Genomic DNA, 25,762 nt, shown 5'->3' with positions numbered 1-25,762 from the left:
AACTGTGTGCTGCCAGGGCTGGTACCATTGATGCTACAGGGCAGGCACTAGGGAGTTGTGGCCTGGACTCATCAGCAGATGGGTACCAGATTCAGAAATGCACAGGTTAGGATCAGATGCAGGAAAACAATGAGCAGGATCCTTCACGGATGCCAACCATGGAAGAAGAGAGTGAGGCCCTAGTGATGCCTCAGTTTTAAACAGAGTATGATGTGTATGGGATGCAATACTTCGTAGATCAATTTTTAGTCACCTGTTCTGTCTACTCCTCCTACAAGTATGACCCTTTTATGACCCTTCGCTTGTGGAACACAAGGGGTTTATCAGAGACCTTGGTTTCTGTAGAAAAAAGCATAAGCAGGAGCCTTCTCTGCATACCATTTCAATGGTTAACCTGTAAACATTTGACATTTTCAGTTCTGGGAGCAGATATTCTCTGAAAAACATGTAGCCAACTTCAGAAAGTCCAGTTACTTAGAAGAAACTTAAGTGAAAGGAAAAAATGCTGAAAGGAGAATTGATCCTGTTCTAGCCAAAACCAGAACAGTAATAGAATAAAAAAATTAAGATGGTGACATTGCAAAAGGGAAGTTCTCAAATCTGTTTCTTTGTTTTAATTCAATTACTGTTTGCCTTTTTTAAAGCCCTGTGCATCGGTATGCCTATCTCCACCTAAAGTAGCAGAACAATATGACTAAGGGAACAAAGAAAATAATGAAGACAGAAAAACTTTTCTACTGAAGGAAAAATTCTTTTTACCCTTTAAAAGGCTTCCTGACACATTTTCATCCCTTGTGATCAAGTGAAATACGTGTTCACAGTCTCTTAATGAAAAGGTCTATAATAACCAAATCTTAAGTTAAATTGATATGTCATTGATTCAAGGTTTTGTACCAATTCAGAGTGCCAACAATATAATTACTGCACCAGAATTACATCATCCATAGATTTTTGAGTATTTTATTTTTTGAAAATTAAAATTTTATATCAAATGGTTTATTTAAATACAGTAATATTAAATACTTATTACTAAAATAATAGGGAATAATAGTTATTGTTTGTACTGCTCCTGCACTCTTCTTGATATCATCTTCTATCCTTCTCATTACATGTTCCTATGGATTCTCTGGCTGGCTTTGTTTTCCTGTTGGTTTCGAAGAAAGGTTGATTATTAGATTTGTTGGCCTTTACTAGTATTTTTAGAATATTTTTTCTGGACTGTCTTGCTATGTTTATGTCTTATTTTCATCATTTACACACTGCAGGGGGTTTTCAAGTGTGTCTATATACATTACACTTTCTAGATCAAGAAAAATAGATGATATTTCAAGTGTTTCATGCCATATGTGGTTGCAATACTACAGTTCTCATAGGCACAGCTAAAATATGTTCCAAAAAGATAATGTTGAGAGAATACTTGTTAGTTCACTATCAGTCTGTAACAAAGATCTTGCAGATACTGAGCAGTGTGCCATTTACTCTTCTCAGTATAACAGTGTTCTAATACTTAATATTACCTGATCTTTATTATTACAGAATATGAGCAATATCAGAAAAATATTCCGTCCATTCAACATGAAATGATACAGCATCCTCTACCAAATGCTCTACAAGCTGCCCATTGCCAGCAATCGTTCTGAGAAATACCATCACTTGCAAACTTAAAAGCTTGCAGATGGGGACGTGCCTTGGAAGAGTGGAAGGCTGTGAAGGCAAATTGATCCAAAGTATCCAAACTCTGAGACATATACAATACTATTCAGAGATACGTTGTTTTTTTGAAACAAGATGTCTTGTCAGAGTGGGTTTGATAAATGTGTCATGGTGAAGCATTTCTCATATTGCAGTAGAATTTCCTGAGGAGATCACAGGCTAGCAAATAGCCTGGGACTGTTAATGAGGGTATTTTTGTGTAAGTGAAATGCTAGCTGAGTCTCTGACTTCATATCTACCTGTTTTAGAGAAAGAAACCAGACGATAAAACAGGTATTGTAGTGTGGGATGGATTGTTTGTACTTCATCTCAGGTGAAGTAATGACTTAGAAAGTACTCTCAGTCCTTAGGTATTGTGCAACTATAAAGTGAAGCCATAGAAGAGAAACAAGTGATTATGTATTACTCATTCTTCTGGAAAATCCAAGGCTTCACTGCTGAAAGCTGCTCATATTTACACTGCACTTCCTGCTATTTCTCTGACACGAAGGAAAACAGACATGATTTATATCCATATTGACCAAGAATTTGAATGTCTCAACTCCCCTTTCAGATTATGCAGTGTTCTGCATGGCAAATGGACATTCTTTGTTGTTTTTATTTTCTAATTTATGAATACATCTAGTGTCTAGATTCTGGACATACAGCTATACTGGGCATTTTGCAACAGCATAGGGACTCTGAGATGTTCTATACAATCTAGCTATGGTATCAGAGGTTGGCTAGTCACAGCCTCATAGAATTCTCTGTTGTGAGTGCAGTGTATGTGCAAAACACTGAACTAAACTGCTCCCAGAAAGTGAGTGATATCAGTGTTAGTTGGAAAACTTTACATTACTCTGCCACATATGTGTGGCCAGTGTAAAAGAAAAGAAGAGGATGGGTACATCTGATGTGATAAAATGGATAGGCAAAATCAGTTTATTTAAAGGAAAACTAAATTGTGAAAAACGTTTCCAATGCAACTGCACCAATCATCCCTCTGACTCATCTAGACAAAGAATGGGGAAAATAAAACCCTATATGTGTATATACAATTTCTTCATTACAGAGAGCAAATGCAGTAACTTTCTAAAGTCTGGACTGACTGAATTGAAGACGTCTTTATTCTCTGCTGTCCAAACAGCCTGCAACATGAATCTGCTTTGAAAACCAAGTATACATGTGATACTTAAGTCTGTATTTGCATTGTTTTGGGCTTGAAGGGCATTTGACACTGTTCCTTGTTTCATCAGTTTTCTAGCCAGACAATGATCTCAAATGACATCTTTCCTTATGCCAATACAAAGCAGTGCCAGTCTAAAATCAACAGATTCGTTTATTTTACATCCAGTAGAAAGGTACCTTCTTTTTGTCTGTCATGTAACAGCTGTTTAGTGTGAGGTTCATCATCTCCCCCGTGTTAAATTTTGATCTTCATGCTTCCAGATGATTAACACTCCCCTGCTCCTAGCTTCTTAATCATATAATCCAAAACTTCTACTTTTTCCCTCCTACAGGAGACAACTGGAATAATTTCCCCATTATGCTGTGGTCTTCTTAAGAATTTTCCCTGACGTAGTAGTGATGTTCGTAACAGACCTGAGCTTACTTTTTTATCACAATGTTGATATAATACAAAGAGTTCCTCTAGGATCAGTAAGTTCATAGAAACATAGAATCATAGAATGTCCTGAGTTGGAAGGGACCCACAAGGATCATGGAGTCCCTCTCCTGCCCCTGCGTAGGACAACCCCAAAATTCAAACCATGTGCTGAGGGTGTTGTCCCGATGCTTCTTGAATATTGTCAGGCTTGGGGTCGTGACTACCTTCCTGGGGAGCCTGTTCCAGTGCTCCACCATCCCACCACCCTCTGGGTGAAGGATCTTTTCGCTAAAGTAATGAATTCAATAGCTTGTTTCCAGGGAAATATATGCACTTTAGTTGATCTGACCATCATGGCTTCTAAGATTTCAATTTCTCAAATGCTTTATATATATTTTTTTTTTTTCCCATGTCCATGTATCAAAAAGAAAACCCTCTTACATTCATGCTAAAGGAACACTGTACTTAAAGGATGAGCTTTTGGAGCAATTTGCACCAGGGCCCTGGAATTGATTTATATTTCCTTCTCCCTCCTTAATACTTTTTTGCCTATTACTTAGTACCTGTTTAAATAAAACACAGAGTCTGAGGCATTTCAAAGCTGAAAATATAAACATGTCTGTGACATACTCTTAGCTGTCTTCTGCCCTCACTGCAACTAACACAGTGGCTTTCTTCACAATGTGGCCACCCTGTTTGCACACCATCCATCTGCCATGCAGCATTGTCACTTTAATGTTAGGTCGTTCTGGGAAGCTGTGTGCAACATTCCTCACTAGTAACCCAGTGGGAACAGGCAGTAACTCCAGCAGCACCCAAGGCAGTTTTCTTTGTGCCCTAACTTGGTCAACAGAGAACTTCCGGGAAAGATGGGTAAGCAAGCTGGTTAGGCATGGGTATTTTGGTATTGCCTGTGCTAATGGAAAGAATAAACCCTGTACAGCCAAATCATTAGCAATAAAATATTACATCATGAGAAATAAAATTGGTAGAATATGGCCTTCAACAATCCCACATCCATTTGAACCACATCATGATAACAGTCCTCATTTCCTTTTCCTACCCCTTACCACTGAAATAACTTCAGGCTCACTCTGCATTGCCTAACCTTTTTCAGTGACCCTAGCTCTCTTTTATGTCCCTGGTTACTCCTACTGTACACTCAGCTTCCTCTTCCCGTTCATCACCTGTTTGACCGAGGAAGGGAAATTGCCTGTTGCTTCTTCTAGGTTGCAGTTACACACATGTTGGTAGGCTATGTTATTTTGTTTGATTGTTTCTTTTCTTTCTTTTCTTTTCTTTCCTTTCCTTTCCTTTTCTTTTCTTTTCTTTTCTTTTCTTTTCTTTTCTTTTCTTTTCTTTTCTTTTCTTTTCTTTTCTTTTCTTTTCTTTTCTTTTCTTTTCTTTTCTTTTCTTTTCTTTTCTTTTCTTTTCTTTTCTTTTCTTTTCTTTTCTTTTCTTTTCTTTTCTTTTCTTTTCTTTTCTTTTCTTTTCTTTTCTTTTCTTTTCTTTTCTTTTCTTTTCTTTCTTCTTTTCCTGTGTAAGAGTGTGAACACAGTCCCCCATGACATGGTTGGTTAAGCATGGGAGCTGATGTCTAGAGATGACGTGAACTCTCCATCCTTGGAGACATTAAAAATATGACTAGACAAGTTTTAAATCTAGCTCTTCTTGAAAGAAGAGATTGGACCACCTAATGTCAGGAGGTCCCTTTGTGTCTAAATTATTTTATTATTCTATTTCTTGATTATTCTGAAACTTCTTCACAGTCAGATTTACTTAAAATTCATCAGTAAGGCTTACAAGTTATTTGATGGAGGGAGCAGGAACAGGGAGAAAAAGCAGACTAACAGACAGAGGAGTGAAAAAATTAAGTAATGCTGTAAGATTCCTTTCCCTAGAGATATGCTTGTCCTGACCTCTGACAAAAATGATAGACAACCAACCAACACCATTCCTTGCTAATTGTTATTGTGTGCAATAAGAAATCCAGATTACAATTAGAAGTTTCTTTCTGTGCCATACTGAATTCAGATATAGTCTGATGCTCTATTATTACTGCCCAGGCCCCTATGCAGCTATACAGCAGCACTGTGTTATGATTGCTTCTGTTTTGTGAGATATATCTATGGGAGATCTTCACAGAACAAGGAAATACTTGAACAGCGGCAAATACAGGTTGAAATATTAAGGAACCTTCAGTCAATGACACAGTAATCAGAGAGGTAAGTGTCAATAAAACATTCAGATGGGCAGGAACCGGTTTGGCTTGCAATACCTCACGAAGCTATGTGAAATATGAGAGCTTTCCTAAGCTCCAGTTTGAGAGTTCAAGGAGTGTGAGAACAGACAGGAGAGAGGAAGATGAACCTATGCAAATTTTATGTATACATCTCTTGTTAGAACATGATGGAAGCCATGGAGGAGGAGCTCCATCTCACGTCAGTTTAAAAGCCAGTATACAGGCTGTCCACTTGAGATCAGTCGTCTTTCTTCTTCACAGACAGAGATGTGGTCAAGAATTCTTTTGAGTATTCTGTCCTTGAACTGGATTGCCACAGTGTCTTCTGAACTGTAAGAGATCATACATTCTATGTTTTTATGATAAAATATTTTATTATATTTCCCTACAGTTAATTTCTTCTAGGACATTGCTATATAATAAACAGGATGTTTGAAACATAGGTTCTGAAATGTGTCTGGAAGGGAAGTAGAGGACATTGAAGGATGATTTGGAATTATGTTCTCCATCATAAAACTGCTATAAAATCTGTTCTGAATGGCAGAAACCTAGAACTGGAGTAGATAAATTCTGAATTGCATGGATGAAGTAAGGAGGAGATTCAAGACTCAACTAGCAATTAATACTAGTGATCAGAATTTTTATGTATCAGCAGTACAGAGAAACCATGGTGTATAAGGAGATGCTGCAGGCCAGATAATGTCTGGTACTAGGTACTATGCTGAATGGCAATCCTAGCATGTATTAGTATTAGTATTACACCTGTTGTGCTGTCACAGCTTATACAGCACTGTTAATGTCCATGGCTTTATTCAAACGGAAGATTTCAACCACAGTTTTCAAAAATATACCAACATTAGTCCTTAAATCTCCTTCTCAAAAGTTCTGAAGGAAAACACTGTGAAAGTCAGAGGGTTTAACTTACTCAGGAACAGTGTTGGTTTTAATTATTTTGCTTTTGGCCTTTGAATATCGTGCAGTCTGAACTGCACAAGTGAAAATAACAGTAACAACAGTACGAGCAGGCAAAGCTGTGGGAGAAAAAAAAGGGAAAGGATTAGATTACCAAGAAAAGATTGTGCCATTCATCTTGTGCTACAGGACCAACTCATCAATTCTGTCATACATCATTTGCAAAGAGCATTTTGGGCAGCAGAGAACCAGAAGCCAGCAACAGAACCTTAGCCAAATATAGCAGATCTGAAGGAATGTTTTTCAGAGGAAGAACCTGGGGAAGGAAGACTGCTTTAATTGTAGATAGTAGTATAACTAAAAAAGTTCAATAGAAGAAAGAAGCAAACGAAGCAACACAGGTTGAGGCTGGAAAACAGAATACAGCATGTGGGTTAGATTGAGCATTCCATGGAATATTCTGCAAAATCGAAAAGCAGGATAATGTCTTATGTGTTATGCTGATTGACGTACGATATGTCAGTTCTTATCTGGAAGGGGAGATATCCAGAGAAAAAGAAATTAAAAAATTGTTGCAAATATTAGCCAGTATTTTTGTAATTGATCTCAAAAATAAGCTAAATATCAGTCCTTATTATGGGAGTTTCCAGAGGTTTAAGTATACATATAAGTCACGGAAGGATAAATGCAGCCATGCTTGTCAGATCTTTAAACACTTCAGCAGCTGGAGCTGCATAAATACCAGGAATGGAAAGATGTAGTATAATGCTGGGTGAGAGACATCATAGAATGATGTCGATCTCTCAGCACAGAAAGAACTGTAAGGGACAAAAAATTTTCATCTGTACTTTCTTAGCATATTGTTCAGAATTCGTTGAAAGAAATGGAAATCCTTCCACTGGTTCAAGCTAGCTTTAGACTATGTCCTCCTTCACACGTATGGCATTTCTGTAGTATTTTTCTCTCATGTTTTCTTTGACTTTCCTCCATGACTGCACTCTCTGGTCTGGTTTTGACTTCCTACAGTCAGTATGTGCTGCTGGTCCCGACAGTAGTGCGGAGCGACTCTCCACAGACTGCTTGTGTGCAGTTCCACGGCCTCAGTGAGCCTCTGTCCCTGAGCATCATCCTGGAATATGGCAGCATCCGGACGACTCTCTTTGAGGAATCTGTGACAAGGAATGATTACTTCAAGTGCTGCGAGTTCAAGGTATTTTCTGTTTTGAGACTACTGAAGAGGATGTAGAAGCTGGAAATATTTCTGAGTGCAACTCTCCTGGTCAGTGAGGGCAAGAAGATGAAGAGTGTGGTCAGTGAATAGGACAAAAAGAGATAAACTTCTGGAAATACTGAAAATATAGGCAGGAAAAAAGAAAGACATACAAGTTGTAGGGAGGAGCTGGAGAAAGACTTTCCGTCTCCATTCATGGAGCGAATAGAAAAAAGCTTTTGATTGCCATCACAGGTGTATGTGCCCTATGGGACTATCATAATTGTCAAGCTGGAGAACCCAGCTGGGACATGCTTATTCCCTTTCATGTGACTCTGCAAGATCTGGACAGATACAACAAAAAAGTTGCAAGGTTAGGTCTTCCAGAATGCAGCAGAAGAAAGCACTTCAGAATTGAGCTATATGGCAGGGGCAACCTGCATATAGGCAGGTAGCTACATGAAATAAGGAAATATGTAGGACAGGGCATAGCTTAAAACCTTAGTATGTGCTGACAGATTATGGGACTTGCACAACAGAAATTCCCAGAGACTATCTCACTGGCAAAGATGAGGCTTCTCATGACTTTGCACAAGCTATTTATGATTCACGTGACAGTCAGTATCTTACTCAAGAACCCTGGGCTTCAGGGGACCTCAATATATCTCATTTACCACTTTTCCTCCACATTTTTTTTTCTCTCCAGGTTCCTCCTGCTGCTTCTGACCCCCTGGCATTCATTTCCTTCTCTGCCAAAGGCCCCACAGTCAACTTAGCTGAGAGAAGATCAGTGGCAATTCAGAATGTGGATAGTACTGTTTTCATCCAGACGGACAAACCCATCTACAAACCAGGGCAAAAAGGTGGCTGGGGAGTCTGAATCAGCTCATGAACTGGGAAATTGAGTGCAAGGGTGGGTCCAGAATGACAAGGACTTCCCCTTGTGGAGGAAAAGACCATGGACTGCAACAGCCATGAACAATCCTTCAGATAGTGTATAATGGTCATCTGAGGTTGGGCTCATCAGAAGTCAGTGAAAAATAGAGTCAATTCACAAAATTGCAACAAATAAGTAGAATTCATGTGTTTTTATTGAGTGAAATGCATTTACAGGATCTTGAGTTCTGCAAGGTTTACTGAGGTCAGTCACATAGTGGACCTAAAAATTCAGAAGCTTGGTATTAATAAAATTCACTTCCTGTGAAAAGCTCCTTCTACTCAACTGCTAATCTAATTCACAGCACTGATTCCATCTTGATATTTAAATGAAAGTACGAGCTGTGGTATATTTACTTATTTCTTTAGTATAATTGTACTTTAGTGCTGCACAGGGTTTACACTTAGAATAGAAAAATTCTTCCTTCTCATTTTTTTTTTCATTAAATTGGTTTTGTATGGACAGTTTTTTTAGGGAATGCTCCAAAGAATGAAGTCCTTCAAGAAGAGTTTAAAGCAGTACGGAGTATTTTTATTTATTTTAGATGTTTCTTTAGTTGTAGTGGGTCAGAATTAAAGATCTTTCAGCTGACAAGTTTATTTTGGTTTTCTTTTTCACTTGCTAAGATAATAAAATCCTTTCTAGTGCTCCAGGAACTCTTTAGTTCTCCCTAAGAGCCTGGGAAAACTTTGTTTCAGTTGTATGTTGAAAGTGACTTACCAGTGCTAAAGTGAATGATCCTTTTGTGTCCTACATCTTATTCAGTGATGTTTCGTGTGGTCGCTTTGGACAGCCAGTTCAGACCTGTTCAGGAGACAGTAAGTATGAGTGATAGTCAAGATTTTTCAAGCACCCTCTTTGGGTGCTTTGCTGAGACTCTTTCTCTTGGAAATTGCATAAAAGCCTGGGGTAGGCCTTCTGATGTTTTTGGAGAACTGCTGTGATTCCTTACACTCTGTCCTTTCCCTGCCTTATAAAGGGCAAAAGGTCTGAAAGCACTCCTGGAAATCTCTCACAGCACTCAGATTTTATAGTCACCTCAGTTCACCTGCCCCAGATATGCAGAAAAAGACTAGATGTTTTTTGTAGAAAACATAAATTCACAAACAGGTTATACTTTTAAAAATATCTTGTTAATTATATACATCAGTTTCCAAGTGTTTCCTTGACCCAGTTTTCTAAATCCAGAGAAGGCTGTTCACAGCCTTCTTTATGTTCTAGTATTTTTTAACTTCCACAGTGAATTTCTTGATGTTTTGATTTTTATATTTTTTTTTTTTTAAATTTTTATTTTGTTCTTTTTTTCCTCTTCTAGTATCCGCGAATCACCATTGAGGTAAGATATGCAATATACCATTAAAACACAAGTTGCTTTGGAAAGACTATGTATCCTTCATCATTCCCCATAGTGTCAATAGCTAATGGACACTCACCCAAAGCACACCATCTAAAGTCAACGGACTTGAGGTTGAACAGTGGCAGTACGAAGTATCAGACACTACAGGAGAAGAAATCAGAAGGACTGGAGATGTTATTCAGAGATGACATGGGGTTGTCACTGTGTCTTTTGTTAGGATTCACACAAGAGTGTTCAGCATAGTCTTACTTTGGTAGGACTACAGTAAATTGGCTGGTGAAATAGCCTCATTCTCATAGAGGCAGAGGAATAACAACTTTCTGAAATGTCATGTTCTGCTGGGGGACAGGCTAACAGTGAATCAGTTTCCTACTGCTTTTCACATCACCAAATCTCAAAGCACTTTCTAAAAGAGGCCAGTGTAATATTCATAGAATCATAGAATCATTTCAGTTGGAAGAGACCCTCAGGATCATTGAGCCCAACCATAACCTAACCTAACTCATATCCCTAAGAACCTTGTCTAAATGCCTTTTAAACACTTCTAGGGATGGTGACTCCACCGGTTCCCTGGGCAATTCCCATTTTACAGAAACAGTTGAGTCAGAAAAACTTACGCTAGAAAAGCTACAGATAAGCAACCTAAGTCCCAATCAGGTACTATTCCTGTATGATCTGAGATCATTTGGCAGTGTAGCTAATATCCAGTTAAACATAAATTTAGACTTCTTTAATACACAAATAGATCTGGAAAATTAATGGGAAGTCAGAGCATATGTCATCAGCTCAAACTCACAGTCACACTGTGGTGCACTTAGCCTATATGCTAGGACACTAAACTTAAAAGAAGGCAAGAACAAGAAACAAGGTGATAAACATCTTGGTGCATCTCTTTCTTCCGCTTTCCAGGATCCGGAGCAAAACAAGATATTCCAGTGGCTGGATGTAGCATCTAAGCATGGAATTGTCCAGCTCTCCTTTCCACTAATCCCAGAGCCTATTCTGGGGTCCTACCACATCATGGTGGAGAGGAAGTCAGGTGAAAACAAGTACCAGTACTTCACAGTGGAGGAATATGGTAAGCAATGGCTGTGAACTACCATGCACCAGCAGTGAGGTTGGCTCTTCCTAAGTCTAGTGCAGAGTCTAAGGGCTTTGAATTCTCTACTTCATGCCTTGAGGATGAAAGGCATGAAGAGGGCTGGGTGGAGAAAGTGAAGGCAAGAAAGGGAAAAAGGAAATGCTGAGAAGGCAGCATTTTTCAGGAATTAAAATATGAATCTAATTCTTTTCCAGACTTGGCACAAAGTCACTGTGACTTTGGAATCCAAGTCCCGTCACTTGGGCCTTACACTTCCCATCTGTTCAGAGGCAAAATGAATGGGTCAAGCCTGTCCTCTTTCGTGGAGGTCATCACCATATGAAGAGCACTAGCCTAAAATATGCAGTACAAATCTGAAGATACCATCTATAAGATATATTAAATATTAATAACAGGTACCAGATTGTGACTAGGGGAAGCTGGATAGCCAGTGGAAGTGCAAGACAGAAAACAGTGGGTAATGGAGGTGCCAAAGCCCTCATAGTGATCTGTTTACTCTCTGGAACAGACCATATCAAGGGAGTTGCTAAATTCATTTTAAAGTTTTTTCATCTTTTAGTGACAGGTTTTCCTTAATAGTCTGCAGAGAAGGCTTGACCAATAACTACCAGTTGTTTAGTTCTTTTTGTAAGTGTAATAAGGCACCTTTCCTGATTACTTTCCAGAGCTCTTTCATACCTCCCAGTCTCCTGTGTACAGGTGTGCCAGAAAAATGCCTTTTCCAGCTATATTGTCATTATTACTGGTGACCTGGGGCAAAGGATAAGCTGAAAAGAGGGAGTGACAGTGACCTATTTGATTTTACTATTTTACTTTATCTGTTGCCTTTCTCCTTTAATGGGGCTGGATTGCATTATAACTTCTGTTCTCCAGGACATAACTAGTTTGAGACATCAGCATCACTCCTACATTTCTCTTGAGGAAAATGTATAGCAAATTAAAGTGATTTATTACCATTGTTATAGTGGCTGTTATCAATATCAGTATGATTATTATTGCATTTTAAACAAGTTATTCATCTTACCAGTAAAAGTTATTTTTTCTCTGATGATATCCTACAGCCAGTTCCTAGGTAGACTTTCTCTGAACCATTCCCTCTCCCTTGTCGGTGAAAATGCCTTTACCAGCTGGTTTTTTACTGTTTTACACACACACCTACCTATGGTATGCAGCTGCTGATCAGTTGTATTCATGTTGTGTCCCCAGTCCTGCCAAAATTTGAAGTGACAACCAGTGTGCCACAGAGGATCTCTTTCTTTGATGAAGAAATCAGGGTGAATGTTTGTGCTTCGTAAGTATCTGAGCTGAGAATGACACATTCATGCACAAGAAACAACAGAGAGAGGATGTTGTGCCATGCTGGAAAGCTGAGACCCTGCTGCTGATTCAGAGTTAGAGGAATTCCTTTAGTTATGACTTCTATGACATGAAATATGATAACTCTCCTCCTGCCACATAGAAGAATTAGAACTGTGAGAATTTGTGTGTCCCACAGTTCGAAGGTATCAAGTGGTCCATGCTCGGTAGTTGTTTTATGTTATCACAGAAAAGGAGAGAAGGAGTACAAAAGGAAGGTTTATCATTGAGATTGCCGTCTGTGACACTGCCAAAGGGCAGGGTCTCATGAGCTAAAGGGTTGAGCAGGGATCTTTCTGCAGTATGTATCACTTTGCGTAAGGAACTAATGAGAAAAAACAAGCTGCAGGGAAGCCAAGCCAAGCCCCAAGCCCATCACCACTTTCCAGCTTCAGACATTGAAGAATGACCACAGGAAGACAATGGCAAAGCAGGCTTCTTTTTTAACAAGATGCCAGAAACAGCCTAAAAATAGTTGAAGCAAATTCTGCTAGGGCTAACTAATCCCCAACTGCTCTTCTGTCTGTGGTCTGGGTGCTCCTGAGGGATTTAGAGTCTTAATTGCTCTGCAATTTTTCCAGGTTTCATGCTAAGTCCACCTGATTGGATTCTGGTGTCTCTTTCTCTCCTAGGTACACTTATGGCCAACCAGTACAAGGGAATGCCCGAATTAATGTGTGTCAGCAGCACTTCTATTATCCACTATGTGAGCGAAACCAGAAAGAAGCCTGTGAAGTTGTCACTGGACTGGTAAGACACAGGACAAGGCCTTTTTTCCCAGGCAGCTTTACTACCCAACATGTAGAATGGTGTTCAGTGGTCTCCTTCTTTTTCTGGAGAACATGACAGAGACAATCCCAGAGGCACGTTTTTTTTCTCACTATTTCACGGGTAATGCTGGGAGATCATAAACGTAGTTTTTACCAATGACCTTATTAGGGGACTTTGGGTTTTCCCTCAGAAGGAGTCAGTAGGAGGGAAGGAAGCTCATGAAACTATTAATTTGTGACCATTCCAAAAACACCAGAGCTGTGTTCTTACAAAATGTAATCAGCAGATCTGTACTGAGAGTCTTTGAGGACACTTACTGTTAAACTACTAATTAATTTCTCCACTAGATCAGACTCAAAGTGCTCTGGTCATATAGCTCAGGCATCATGCAAAACGGGTTTGAAAAGGGATGTGATCACAGAGGGGACTACAGGGAGTGAGAAGGGAGATTCCCAGGTGCAAGGGTAGATAATATTGAAACAATGAGCTGAGAAGGGAGCCAGGAAATGAGAAGCATGTAGTAGGAGGTGAGCGAGTAGAAAGTAGGAGTTGAAGATGTGAGAAGAGGCATGAAGCTCTTCAGAGAACCAGAAATACAGATTCCAAACCTTGAGAAAAATGGGCTTTCCCCTTTGTGCTCCTTTTTCAGTTGGGGAAGGATGGCTGCTTCAACACTGTCATCTCCATCAAAACATTCCAGCTCTACCGCAGATACGCCAGGATGTATGCCAGCCTCAATGTAGAAAGTATCATCACTGAAAATGGGACAGGTAACACCAAGCGGAGGCTAGGAGTAGCTGATTAAAGTTAATAGGTGGTACTTTCTGAGAGGAATCTCCTGGATCCCGCTCTGTGCAGCAAACAACTGACAATCACCATTTTCTTGTTTAACTCTCCCTCCAGAGCATCTCTGCTCCTATAGCTTTCCAAAAGAAACGGTTTTCTGCCCATGTCTGATTTCTATTTCCTCCCCTTTATACCTGGTGTATCTTAAAGGTATCCAGATGAAAGGTTATGACTATGTTGCAGTCAATGAAGAAAATGACAGAGTGATCTTCAAGAATATGGATGTCTATTACAAGAGAGGAATTCCTTACTATGGTGAGGTGGGTACCTGAGATCAAATCTCCCTGAGGTTCAGCATGATGATCTCTGTATTGTTCCATTTACAGATGTCCCCTAACACTGTGCTGACAACTTCTCATTATAATATTGTATAACAGTGACTGCTGCATAATTCTTTCACTACATTAGGTGCTCCTAGAGAAAATAAGAAAATCGTATTATACCTGCAGTTTTAGGATCTCTCTTTTGCCATAATTAGAAAATGGATAAGTGAAAGGTCATATGAATCGGGGAGAGTCTGCAACAGTTGTGCCTAAACTGAACATAGAATTTATCCTGCCTTGCATCACCCAGTCATAGGGCTTTTTACTTACAGCAATATAAGTGTTGGAGCACATTCCAAATTCTTACCAACCTGCACATGCAGGATAAACCCAGGCAGAGAAAAGAGGATGAGCCATACAGCATCATCCTGATACACAGTGGGGACAGAGATATGCACAGGTGCCCAGGAGATGCGAGGTGGTACTGAGCTCCACAGGTTACCTGTGGCCACAAAGTCATCTGATTGCTTTAGGCTTGTTAATCAGTGCCCTCCAGAGAGTCTGTCCTCTGGAGTTCCCCTGTTTCTATTTGCTCAGAGCATGAGGTAAGAATTTAAACCATCATCTCTCACTCAGTAGTTTTTAACTTATGTCATGGTGCACTGAATTAACTGTCACTGAAGAGAGACAGAGGACTGTTCATTAAAATAATCTTTTATACAAGATCACATTTCTTCTCCACCTGTGATGCATAGTTTGTCCTTGCACTAACGGGAATTTCCTACCTTTGTTTGTCACAGAGCTCCTGCTCCTTCAAAATACTGAGGAGCATTTGCCTCTTATATATATTTAACTCTTGATTTCTATGCCGTGTACTTGTCCTCAGTAATTAAATGAGCATCCTCTGGTGAGCACCACGTTTCCAGTTTGTTTTTGTGTGTGTGGTTTGTTTTGTTTTGTTTGGTTTTGTTTTGCTTTGGTTTTTTTGTGGTTAGTTGGTTGATTTGTTTTTTTCTGAATCCCTTGGGTGTTCTTTGTGTTCAGATTTCTGTGACTAAGATGGATGGTGAGCCCATTCCCAATAGGACTGTCCTTCTGGAGCTCAACGAAGAATACCTGGCCAACTATACCACTGATGAGAATGGCACTGCTACTTTTTCCATTGACACGTCCAACTTCTTTGATCCCAATCTTAAGTTGCGTGTAAGTGAATACAGGTTTCAGTCTAATTCCTGAAAAAATATTTAATTGGAAAGAAGGACTAGAAGCAATCAGTGGGTACTGGCAGGATTGTTTCAGATGAGGAAAGTAGGCAGTCCACCAACACCTGCAATCTGTATGAAATTAATATGAGAAAGAATCAGTGTTAAAAAGTGGCAGACTGTGTTCCAGGTGTGTTTGGGCTGCAACAATCTTTAGTACCTCCCTACTTTACCCTGCGCTCAGAAGCCCTTTCTGCAGCCATCTTCCTTCTCTTTATTCTGTGCACTAGAGGACCTTCCTCACAGACTGCTCTGCCTTCCCCACCCAGCCTGGATGCACACCAGCTTCCTGAGAACAGTAGCATTCTAACTCCTAACAGCTTATACAACCTGTCCTAAGCCTGCAATAATCTGAAATAATCTCCTTACTGCAATGTGCCATAGGTGTCTGGATACATTGAGGTGTCCAGAAGGCCCCTCACTCTGGGCTGATGGAGCACAAGTTTTTCACACCAGCTCTTGCTCTTGACTTAAACAGCCCCACAAAATCAACTTCCTAATAAAATATTTTAGAGGGAAGATGCGTTTGCCTCTCACCTTCCTGTCATTTTTTCATTTTCCACTTTGTTGATTCCCCATCTATTGCTCTTCTGCTTCATAGGTCAGGCAGGCACCAGATGACTGTGAAGACTTCTTCATCTGGAGCAATGATAATGAGCCCCAAGCCTTATTCTTTGTCCGGCGTTTCTACTCACGGACCAACAGCTTTGTGAAAATCGAGCCAGTGAAGGAGCAGCTCAGCTGTCACCAGCAGCGAAGGATCAAGGTTCACTATGTCCTGAACAGAGAAGGCTACAGGAATGCCAGGCACACAAACTTCTACTATGTGGTAAACATCTCTTTTCTTTTATCTTCTCTTGAACACCATACAAGGCAGAAATCTCTAGGCCAGACAGTGGTTACAGATCACAGCTTGACTTGATGGCCTTTGAAGCATCTCAAAATACTACTCAAATCCAATGGCTTCATGGAGAACGGGAGAATGTGCTTTTGGTCCTGTCTCATAAGTTTTTTTTCTATGTCCAGGTGATGACAAAAGGAAAAATTGTTCTCAGTGGCCAGAAGCAAATCAACATCTCTGGTGGTAAGTTCTAAGCTATATTACAACTAAAACTTCAGAGCATTTTTCTGAGTGCCAGAGCATTAGTAAGTTTTGTAAGAAGGGATGAAAGCAGAGAACTGCAGTTTAAACTCCGTGACCTGTCGCCACGCACAGTATCATTTGCTTTTGCTGCAGCATCTAGACAATCCCCCGTATCATACTGAAATTCATCCTGTTAGTTGAAAGATGAAAATTTTGCTGCAATTGAACAGCAAGGAAACTAACCTTCTTCTCTTTTATTTTTTGCCAAGGAGTATTTGCAGTTTCACAGTTATTCTATGACATCCAGGTCTCTCCAATTAGAAGACTGAAACATTTTGAAGTTTGAAATAGGTGTCCCTTTTGACAGGGGTATTCATCAGTTAACTGCTTGGAATGCATTGCATTTTTTGAAGTCTCCAAATACCCACAAATGACAATGAACCTACCAGTCACAACAAACTGAAATTCATTCTTTCATTGTTAAAAATACATTTTCTTGCAGAACCTGGTCTTCAATAGGTGACTTAAGTAAGCCTCGCTCTACATATAGAACTTGTTCCTTAGTATTTGCCGTCTTCGGTCTTTCTGTGGGTATTCATGCACTGTGACTGCATATGTTCCCCTGTGGTTTAGGAAAAAGCAATTCCATTCATCAGAAGACAGCTATGTCACATGATTTTCCATGCATGAAATCACCTTGCAGCCATGTGTTTTTTCCGTATTATTGGGGGATAACACCATGGTGTGTGATAGTGTGTGGTTCATCACTGAGTGAAAGCTTAATTTCCTGTTCCTGGTCTAGTAGTTGTCATCCCTGTAGATAAGAACTTCTTATTTCCTAATGTTAAAAGAGTTCTCCCTTAGTTCAGGAGATTGGCCTGTCTCCTTTGATATAGGACATTCTAGGCTCAAGGACCAAAGGTAATGTTGTGTTCTTCTCACAGCAATCATGCACAGATTTACCTGTCCAACTTCTACTCAACTCAGACTCCTCTCTGCAAAGCACCCTGCTCTCAGCATCTTCCAGTTTATATCTGTTGCCTTGTTGATGGGAGCTGTTCCTCAGCCACTGGGAGATGAAACTTGCAATATCCAACTTCCCTGTTCTTAAAGGTTCTGTTAGGTTATGGATAAATATGTGGTACTTCCACTAAAGCTGAGTTTTGTTTAATATCTTTCGTTGGCTTCTCCTCCCCTTTTCCACGTTACTTCCACAGCTCCAAAAGGTACATTCTTCATCACACTGACTGTCACTGAGAAGCTTGCCCCCAGCTCCAGGCTGTTGCTATACACAGTGCATCCTCATGGGGAGATAGTGGCTGACAGCTCTTGGATACGCAGCGATGTATGCTTCAAAAACAAGGTTAAAACCTTCACTTTCTTATTAAGGGATATATCAGCTGGTTCTTTGTTTAGGGGACAATGACTTTATCAAGAGCCCTGCACTTAGGATGGCCTTTAGGAATAGAAAGGTACAGATGTGCCTGGGAATATGAGGAGCCGTCTCTGGAATTGACACATATGCTCTGACTCAAACTAAGGTCTTAATGGAGAGTGGAGAGGGAGGTGACTAGGGGGTTATAGAAATTGCGGTATTTTACAGAAGAGGGATTCAGAAGGGCCATCTAGTGATAAGAGCTTTTCCCACAGAGAATAGAGTGCTGGTGAAACGTGAGATTTAGATTTATGTGCCAATTTCCTCCTAATTTCTGTGTGTTTGTCTTGGATTTATTCATTTCCAGCTCCAGCTTGAGTTCTCAGAGAAGCAGGGTCTCCCAGGCTCTAAAGTCAGCCTCCACCTTGAAGCTGCTGCCAACTCCTACTGTGCCCTGAGAACTGTGGATCAGAGTGTCCTTCTTCTTCAGCCTGAGCAAGAGTTATCTGCTGAAAGTGTAAGCCACATCCCCTGTCCCATGTTCTTTTGACCTAGGAACATCCAGAATTACATCCTAGTTCCCATCTGTGATCTCTCTGCTTCTGGCTGTGTTTTTATTTTTCCCTTGGAAATAGACATCTCAGTGATTAAAGAAAGGTCTATTGCAGTTGTACACTTCAAAACCAGAAACTGAGAGTGGAATATTTACTTTTGGAAAGCATGACAGTGAAAGACATGTCCTAACAATATCCTTAATGTAAATCCTTGAAAGCATACTTCCTCCCTGAGGAGTGATTATATCAAAATTGCATTTTATGACTCACACAGGCCATGGACGCATAACAAAGCTGTAGATGTCAGCTAGTATCTTGTTGGACTTCAGCCTCCTTTCTGCAAAATTCAAGAGTATATATATTTTTTTTTTCTTAAGTTTACCCCAAAAAAACATTACACCTCAGAAAAAGGGGTGTAGAATCTGCTGCTGCTTGTATATCAACCAAATTGTTCATTCATCTCTAGATAGACATCACTAGGCAAACCCATTGCAGTCTATGGGATGGCTCAGGGGCCACCCCATAACTTTTGATACATGTGATTTTGCACCTGCCTGGGACCTTACTTGTGCTTAGACTAATTGTTCTTACCTCCCAGGTGTACTACCAACTTAGTGTGGGTGATTTATACGGCTACTACTACAATGGGATCAACCTGGAAGATGACAAGCCAGAGGGATGTACTCCAGTCAAAACCACCTTTTTTGATGGCTTGTACTATGAACCTGTGAATGTCAGTCGTGATGGTGATGTCTACAGGATTTTCAGGGTATGTTGTCTGTGCAGTTCTTTAAGTGGGAGATGTTCCAGTAGAATTCATGCACATTAGCATTAAACTTTCACATGTGGTGGTTCTTACTGCTAAGAGAAGGCAGCTGATGCCTGGAACTTCCTAAAGTCTCTGATTACTCAATTTCTGTCTTCTCATCCCCACCTTATTCGAGAGGACTGAGAGTCACTATTAGATATATTTGCTGGGATCCTCCCCATACTTTAGTAGACATTTCCTAAGCAGGACTATGGCCTTGACTCATGACCTCAGGCATTCCTAGTAAAGATCTGAGTCCATGATGCAGGCCACTTGGTTTCTGATACATTTGCCTTCATTTCCACTGGTCCCATGGCCTAAGACCTAACATAAGTTCCATCATTACTGCTCTTCACAGAAGACCAGGTATCACTCCTCTGTAAGAAAGATATGGAGGTTGGAGAGAAAGAGTGAGTTATGACATTGAGTGTTGAAAGAGTGGGATGTGAGGAGGAAGGACAGAGATGAGGTATGATAACCAAAGTGGAAGAAGTGGCATGCAGTGGTAGCTAGTGCATGACCTGAGTGACATGATTGATTTTTTCATATTCAGGATATAGGTCTGAAGGTTTTCACCAATTCTGTGCTACGGAAACCAGTTCTATGCAATGAAGACAGATCAGAAATAGAAGACCACCCTGTCTATTTTGACCATCGTGTCACCCCTTTCAATGTCCATGGCATAGGTAAAAGAAGGTTCATACTGTATCTCCAGTTCTAGTCTGCCTGATCCTCAAAACTGTTACCTATTTAAATAACAGCCAGAATACTAAGGTTTTTTTGGGGGGAATAGGTCTATGTATCACAACTTGCCAAACTCTTTCTGACAGTCCTTGTAGTAGTCTAAATTCTCTCGCACTTAGGTATAGGCTGCACGTAAAAAAAAAAGACAAGGAATACTGGTGTGCTACTTTCTTCTTAAACTGGTATCATTTTTTTACGGTTTTTCAGGTTTCATCAAATCACAATTCAATTAAGTATTTAAAAGAAAATGTCAATGCAGAAAAATAATGGCGATTGCCAATATTAAGAATCCATACAGCACGTAGCATAGTCTCCAAAGCACTTTATACATCAGCACGAGTTACGATTATCTTCCTCCAAATCAGATTGATCAGCAAAAGAGAAAAAGCAGCAGTCATAGGTTACCACAAAGTAAAGTGCTATTCAACACTAGGAAACAGTTATTCCCCATGAGAGTTGTGCTACTCTAGGAGGGGTTCTCCAGGAGGTTTTGGAATTTCCATCACTGCAGGTGTTCAAACCTGAGCTGGACAAGACCCTCGAGTAACATGATCCAACTTTGAAGTTAGTCCTACTTCAAGGTGATTGGACTAGAGAACTCCATATATTCCTCCCATCTAGATTTTTTCAATAATTCTGTGATTCTAAGTTCAGCAAAATAAGGAAGTATTGTTACTTCCATGATATGGGTAGGAAATCTGAGGTACCTCCAAGCTAAATGTGTTGTTGGACATCACAAACGAGCATGTGTCAAAACTAGAAAGACAACTTTGCTTCCTAATATCAGACCTGTAGTTTGATTATGTGAAGAAAAGTAGTTTTCCAATCAGCTGGATGTTCAGCTCCATTTTTTAACTACTAGGTAAGAATGATTGAATTCTGAGGGAGGTTTGTAAAGCATTATAACCTTTCATGACAATACTGGCTACTGTTGTCTGTTTGCAAATCAAAGAGAGCTATTGGTAGAGGATGAGGGACATGCCTTTCTAACTGGATAATGAGACCTTTCAATATTAAATGATGTGAAATGTCTTGTGAAATAGCTACATTTTCTAGTGTTTTCCCATGAAGAAAAAGAATAGTTAAGAAATTGTTTTTTCCTGTACCTTATATCCATTGCATTTTATTTTTTTTTTAATGTGGAAAAAAATGGAAAAATGCTCAAATGAAAGACTTAGTATTCATTTATGCTGTTGAGCATGCTTCACAGCAGTTCAGATTCTTTTAGCCTGATGTTTCTAATATTGTACTTTAACTATACACAATCTTCTAGCTGAGTCAAAGATCGTTGGTGGAAGTGCTGGTACTGGTGGTAGTAACACTGTTCGGAAATTCTTCCCCGAGACCTGGATTTGGGATCTGGTTCATACTGAGTGAGTATTTTTATTTTCACTTCTTACTTTTCATGTGGATTTTTGAGCTCATACATGTTGCTGAAAAGAGTTCTGGGAAGAAGCCATGGAACATGTGTCTGCTTTGTAGATGCAGGTCTCCTTTTCTGATGTTGCTCAATGATCATTGAGCTCCTAACCTTGTACACTGTGTCAAACCTACTTGAACTTTGAATGGCATCTGATCTGTACTCTGTCCCCCATCCTTCTGATGGCAAGAAAGAATGAGGGCTAAGAGTAAAGTAAGAGCATCTGCTTAGGAGAGACCAGGAGCAAAACTTGTTATTTTTAATCATATTTTTAATTCAGCAGCAGAAAATTCAGGTAATTTTGTTTTTCTTTCCAAGATGTCATAGCATATGCAATGAGACTATCTCCATCTTAACTATGCATCCAGGGGCTTCTCTATAACATTAATCCGAATTTATAGGTTCTAATCTCTACGTTTGGGCATTATGGTATTTAAACAAATGGTATTTCTAGATTTAAAAAGCTGAGTGTTTTTCCAAGTGATTTTTAACATGCAATTCACCAGCATATTCATCTTCACTTCCAGCTTTATAATATTTTTTAAATTTAGAGCAGTATCTTGCAGAAAGTGAGATGAAACCAGAAATGCTGTCATGGTTTAACCCCAGCCAGCAACTAAGCACCACACAGCTGTTCACTCAGTTCCCCCCAGTGGGATGAGGGAGAGAATCAGTAGAATAAAAGTGAGGAAACTCATGGGTTGAGATAAAGACAGAGTCAAGCAAAAGCCACACACACAAGCAGAGCAAAGCAAGGAATTTGTTCACTACTTCCCATCGGCAGGCGGGTGTTCAGACATCTCCAGGAGAGCAAGGCTCCATCACGCGTAACTGTTACTTGGGAAGTCAAACACCGTAACTCTGAATGTCCTTCCCTTCCTTCTTCTTCCCCCATCTTATGTACTGAGCGTGATGTCATGTGGTGTGGAATATCCCTTTGTTCAGTTGGAGTCAGCTGTCCCAGCTGTGTCCTCTCCCAACTTGTTGTACACCCCAGCCTGCTCACTGGCAGGGTGGTGTGAGGAGCTGAGTAACTAAAACATACCTGTATTATCAACACTGCTTCTAGCACAAATCCAAACCACAGCCCTGTGCTAGCTACTGTGAAGAAAATTAATGTTATCCCAGCCAAAACCAAGCCACTAATTCAAGCAGGGAGCCTATTCTACAATTTGGATTTAAGATGCTAAAGAACATATCTCATTCTGGTTTTTTTTTTTTTTTTTGTATTTTCCTCAGTTCCAGGGGAGAGGTCAATGTCTTTTACACCATTCCTGACACCATCACAGAATGGAAAGCCAGTGCTTTCTGTGTGCAGGATGATGCCGGTTTTGGCATCACCTCACCTGTTTCACTGACAGCATTCCAACCATTCTTTGTGGATCTCACCTTGCCATACTCTGTCATTCGAGGGGAAAAATTTAATTTAATAGCCAATGTCTTCAACTACCTCAACAAATGCATCCAGGTACATCAAGTTCCCTTTTACTTCCTACATGGTTTGTCTATTCTACAGAGATTCCAGCATTCTCCTGCATAATGCATCAGAAATGCAGGAATAAGTGTTTAACTTATGCTTTAGCCTGACATATTCCTTTCTCACCCTCTCTCTCTGGACCCATCCCTGTGTCATAACATTATGAAAATATGGCCGATGATAACTGTGGTTGGTCCAGAGAAGATAAGAACTTGCTCCTTAACCCTTCTTGCTCATGAAGGACAAACTTGAGTAAAGGGTATGGGTCCTATGCTGTGCAAAACAGAATACATATTGATTATGCTGCATGCAGCAGGAACTCATAAGAAGACTTGACTAATGAATACAGACACCTAGGTATACTTCTGTCAAAGCCAGACAACAGTGGGCAGAAAAGAGACAGGATTGCCACTTCCTCAGAGAAATACCCCATCCTTCTGTCCGGATAGCATCCCACAGATTCAGATGACGAATAGCTTCTCCAGCAAGTCTCCCTTGCTCTGCAACCTAACTTTAGGGGCAGCCTGCTTCATTTGTAAACTTGCTGCTTCTTTCTTTGTCTCAGATCAGTGCCATACTGGCAAAGTCGAGTGACTACAAGGCAGAAATCGTTTCACCAGAGGGCAACACAGCAAGGGTGTGCGCCAATGAAAGAAAAACCTATATTTGGGCTGTTAGCCCAAACAAAATCGGTAAGTTTGTCTTTTTCTCACCCTGTTTGATCTTTCTACCTCTGTCACTCCCACCCTTTCATGCAGTATCAATAATGCACATGCAGGCATTTTAGAACAGCTACATTACTTACTCCACAAATGTAATATTGGACCTCTGCTAAAGTTCGCTTAGATGCACTGAATAAGCAGTCAGTTGTTCTAGTGTTTTATCTCTTCCAAGTTTTGTCAGTCAATTTCCTGTCCATTTTAGGAAGAACTCTTCACTTATCACATTATGTATGAAATACTGGCAGAATTTCATGTGCCTGTGATGATTCAGCTGGCAGTTTTGCATCTGACCAACTGTATTCAGTAAAAATTAAATTTGCTAATAATTTTTGACTGGATCTTCAATGGGCAAAGAGGACACTGCTCCTCCTCAATTTTACATCTGTTTTAATTCACACTGCCTTCAAGTCAACATTGTCTTTTAAAAAAACAGTTACAATGGCTTGCATATGTAAGTGCCCCAAAAGTTACAAAACCTTTTAATTCGCAAAGATTCTTCTCAGAACTAACCACATATTGACCTTTCCTTTACAAGCTTGTTTCTAAAACCCTGTAATTTATTTCCTTCAAACTCACTGAGAAAGATACAAACTTATAGTGAGGTGAAAACTGAATGTACAGTGAAATAATACTGCAGAGCTGAAAAAAAAAGAAAGCTGGTGTCTCTCCCTGGTAATGATAATGCAATCTATTCCAAATAAAAAACTCCTTTGGATTTCCAGTTTGAAATGCTTGCAGGGGTTAAGTAATGCCTGCAAAGCTGATCACTTCAGGGTTTGGTTCAAATTGGAACACAAGAGGTTCCACTTAAATTCGAGAAGAAACTTCTTCTCAGTAAGGATAACAGAGCACTGGAATAGGCTGCCCAGGGCGGTTGTGGAGTCTCCTACTCTGGAGACATTCAAAACCTGCCTGGACACATTCCTGAGTAGCCTCATTTAAGTGTTCCTGCTCCAGCAGGGGGATTGAACTAGATGATCTCTTGAGGTCCCTTCCAATCCCTAATGTTCTGTGTGTGTGTGTGTGCTCCTCAGTGCTGCTCCTCAGTGTTGTCCTTCAGTTAATGAATTCCATCTGAATGAAAGAGGCAGCAGGACTATAACTATTGCAACACTGCCCTAGGCCAGCAAAAACTCAACATGAGGCCAAGAAGAAGTGGAAATTGGTAGAGAGTACTTCCCATCGTTTGGCCAGGATCACCCCTATTTTGTTCCTCATGCTAGGGCCCCAGGCAACCACTCCTTGCCACTAGCGGACAGACGTGGAGCCTTCATGAAATATGTTTCTACTGAGCTGCCTGCACAGAGAATACTTTTCTCAGTAGTCCATCAGCCTAGTAGAGGTGGCGAAAACCAGGGTTAACTGTAGTAATTGAAGATAACTTTCTTTTCTTGGGTGGCTTTCCAGGTGAAGTGAAATTCACAATTACTGCTGAGGCCAAACTGAATACCATAGGTACTGGAAGCAGCACATCCTCAGAAAATGAGACAATTCACAGGGACACCCTGATTCAAACTCTACTTGTTGAGGTATTGTAGGAAATTTGTCTGTGCTTTCTGCTTTGTGGAAACTGCAATTCCCATAGCTGTGGGTTAGAAGCAGTTAGCTAATGTGAGGAGGCAATACAGAAGACACAGATGGAGCTATGTACAGAAGGCTTCTCCATGTGAAAATGATAGTGTAAATCACAATGATCACCGGCATCCACTGTCCTCTGTTGCTGTCTCCTTCCTGGGGACTACAAGCATGCATGCCTGTAACTCCATGGATGTCAGTAGAGATGTAGCCAGAAGCAGGGAGGTTCCATACCTTACCTATAAATGCATTTAGCCCGTGACTGTAATACTGAGGAGTTGGGTGGAGGGCACATATATAAGGAAAATTATCTTGAGCATTATAAAGCAGCACCCACCTAGGATTAGTTGGACAGAGGCCCTCTCAGGGGCTGGAAATGTCTATTTTATAACTGCTTTCTTAGAAGGAAGGTTCTCTGGACAGTGTGTTGGGTAAAAGAGAGTGGGA

The 25,762-nt window shown here is 40.2% G+C and overlaps 1 protein-coding gene across 1 annotated transcript in view; it reads left to right on the top strand.

Moving 5' to 3' along the window:
• Positions 1-5,662: 5,662 nt before the first annotated feature.
• Positions 5,663-25,762, top strand: part of LOC136107373 (ovostatin-like) — a 32,903-nt gene continuing 12,803 nt past the window's right edge. The window contains exons 1-22 of the mRNA XM_065848386.2: positions 5,663-5,683; positions 5,802-5,872; positions 7,479-7,662; positions 8,369-8,525; positions 9,365-9,417; positions 9,915-9,935; positions 10,866-11,034; positions 12,265-12,349; positions 13,047-13,164; positions 13,835-13,955; positions 14,182-14,291; positions 15,339-15,497; positions 16,158-16,385; positions 16,583-16,640; positions 17,858-18,003; positions 18,383-18,532; positions 19,168-19,338; positions 19,931-20,063; positions 21,395-21,494; positions 22,781-23,009; positions 23,584-23,710; positions 25,148-25,269. Coding sequence (XP_065704458.2) covers positions 5,663-5,683; positions 5,802-5,872; positions 7,479-7,662; positions 8,369-8,525; positions 9,365-9,417; positions 9,915-9,935; positions 10,866-11,034; positions 12,265-12,349; positions 13,047-13,164; positions 13,835-13,955; positions 14,182-14,291; positions 15,339-15,497; positions 16,158-16,385; positions 16,583-16,640; positions 17,858-18,003; positions 18,383-18,532; positions 19,168-19,338; positions 19,931-20,063; positions 21,395-21,494; positions 22,781-23,009; positions 23,584-23,710; positions 25,148-25,269 — 2,733 coding nt within the window. The remainder of the gene's footprint in view (positions 5,684-5,801; positions 5,873-7,478; positions 7,663-8,368; positions 8,526-9,364; positions 9,418-9,914; positions 9,936-10,865; positions 11,035-12,264; positions 12,350-13,046; positions 13,165-13,834; positions 13,956-14,181; positions 14,292-15,338; positions 15,498-16,157; positions 16,386-16,582; positions 16,641-17,857; positions 18,004-18,382; positions 18,533-19,167; positions 19,339-19,930; positions 20,064-21,394; positions 21,495-22,780; positions 23,010-23,583; positions 23,711-25,147; positions 25,270-25,762) is intronic.

Source organism: Patagioenas fasciata, chromosome 1, assembly GCF_037038585.1.
Source record: "Patagioenas fasciata isolate bPatFas1 chromosome 1, bPatFas1.hap1, whole genome shotgun sequence".
In the NCBI taxonomy this organism is placed as follows: Eukaryota; Metazoa; Chordata; class Aves; order Columbiformes; family Columbidae; genus Patagioenas; species Patagioenas fasciata.
This window is presented reverse-complemented; position numbering and strand designations above follow the sequence as displayed.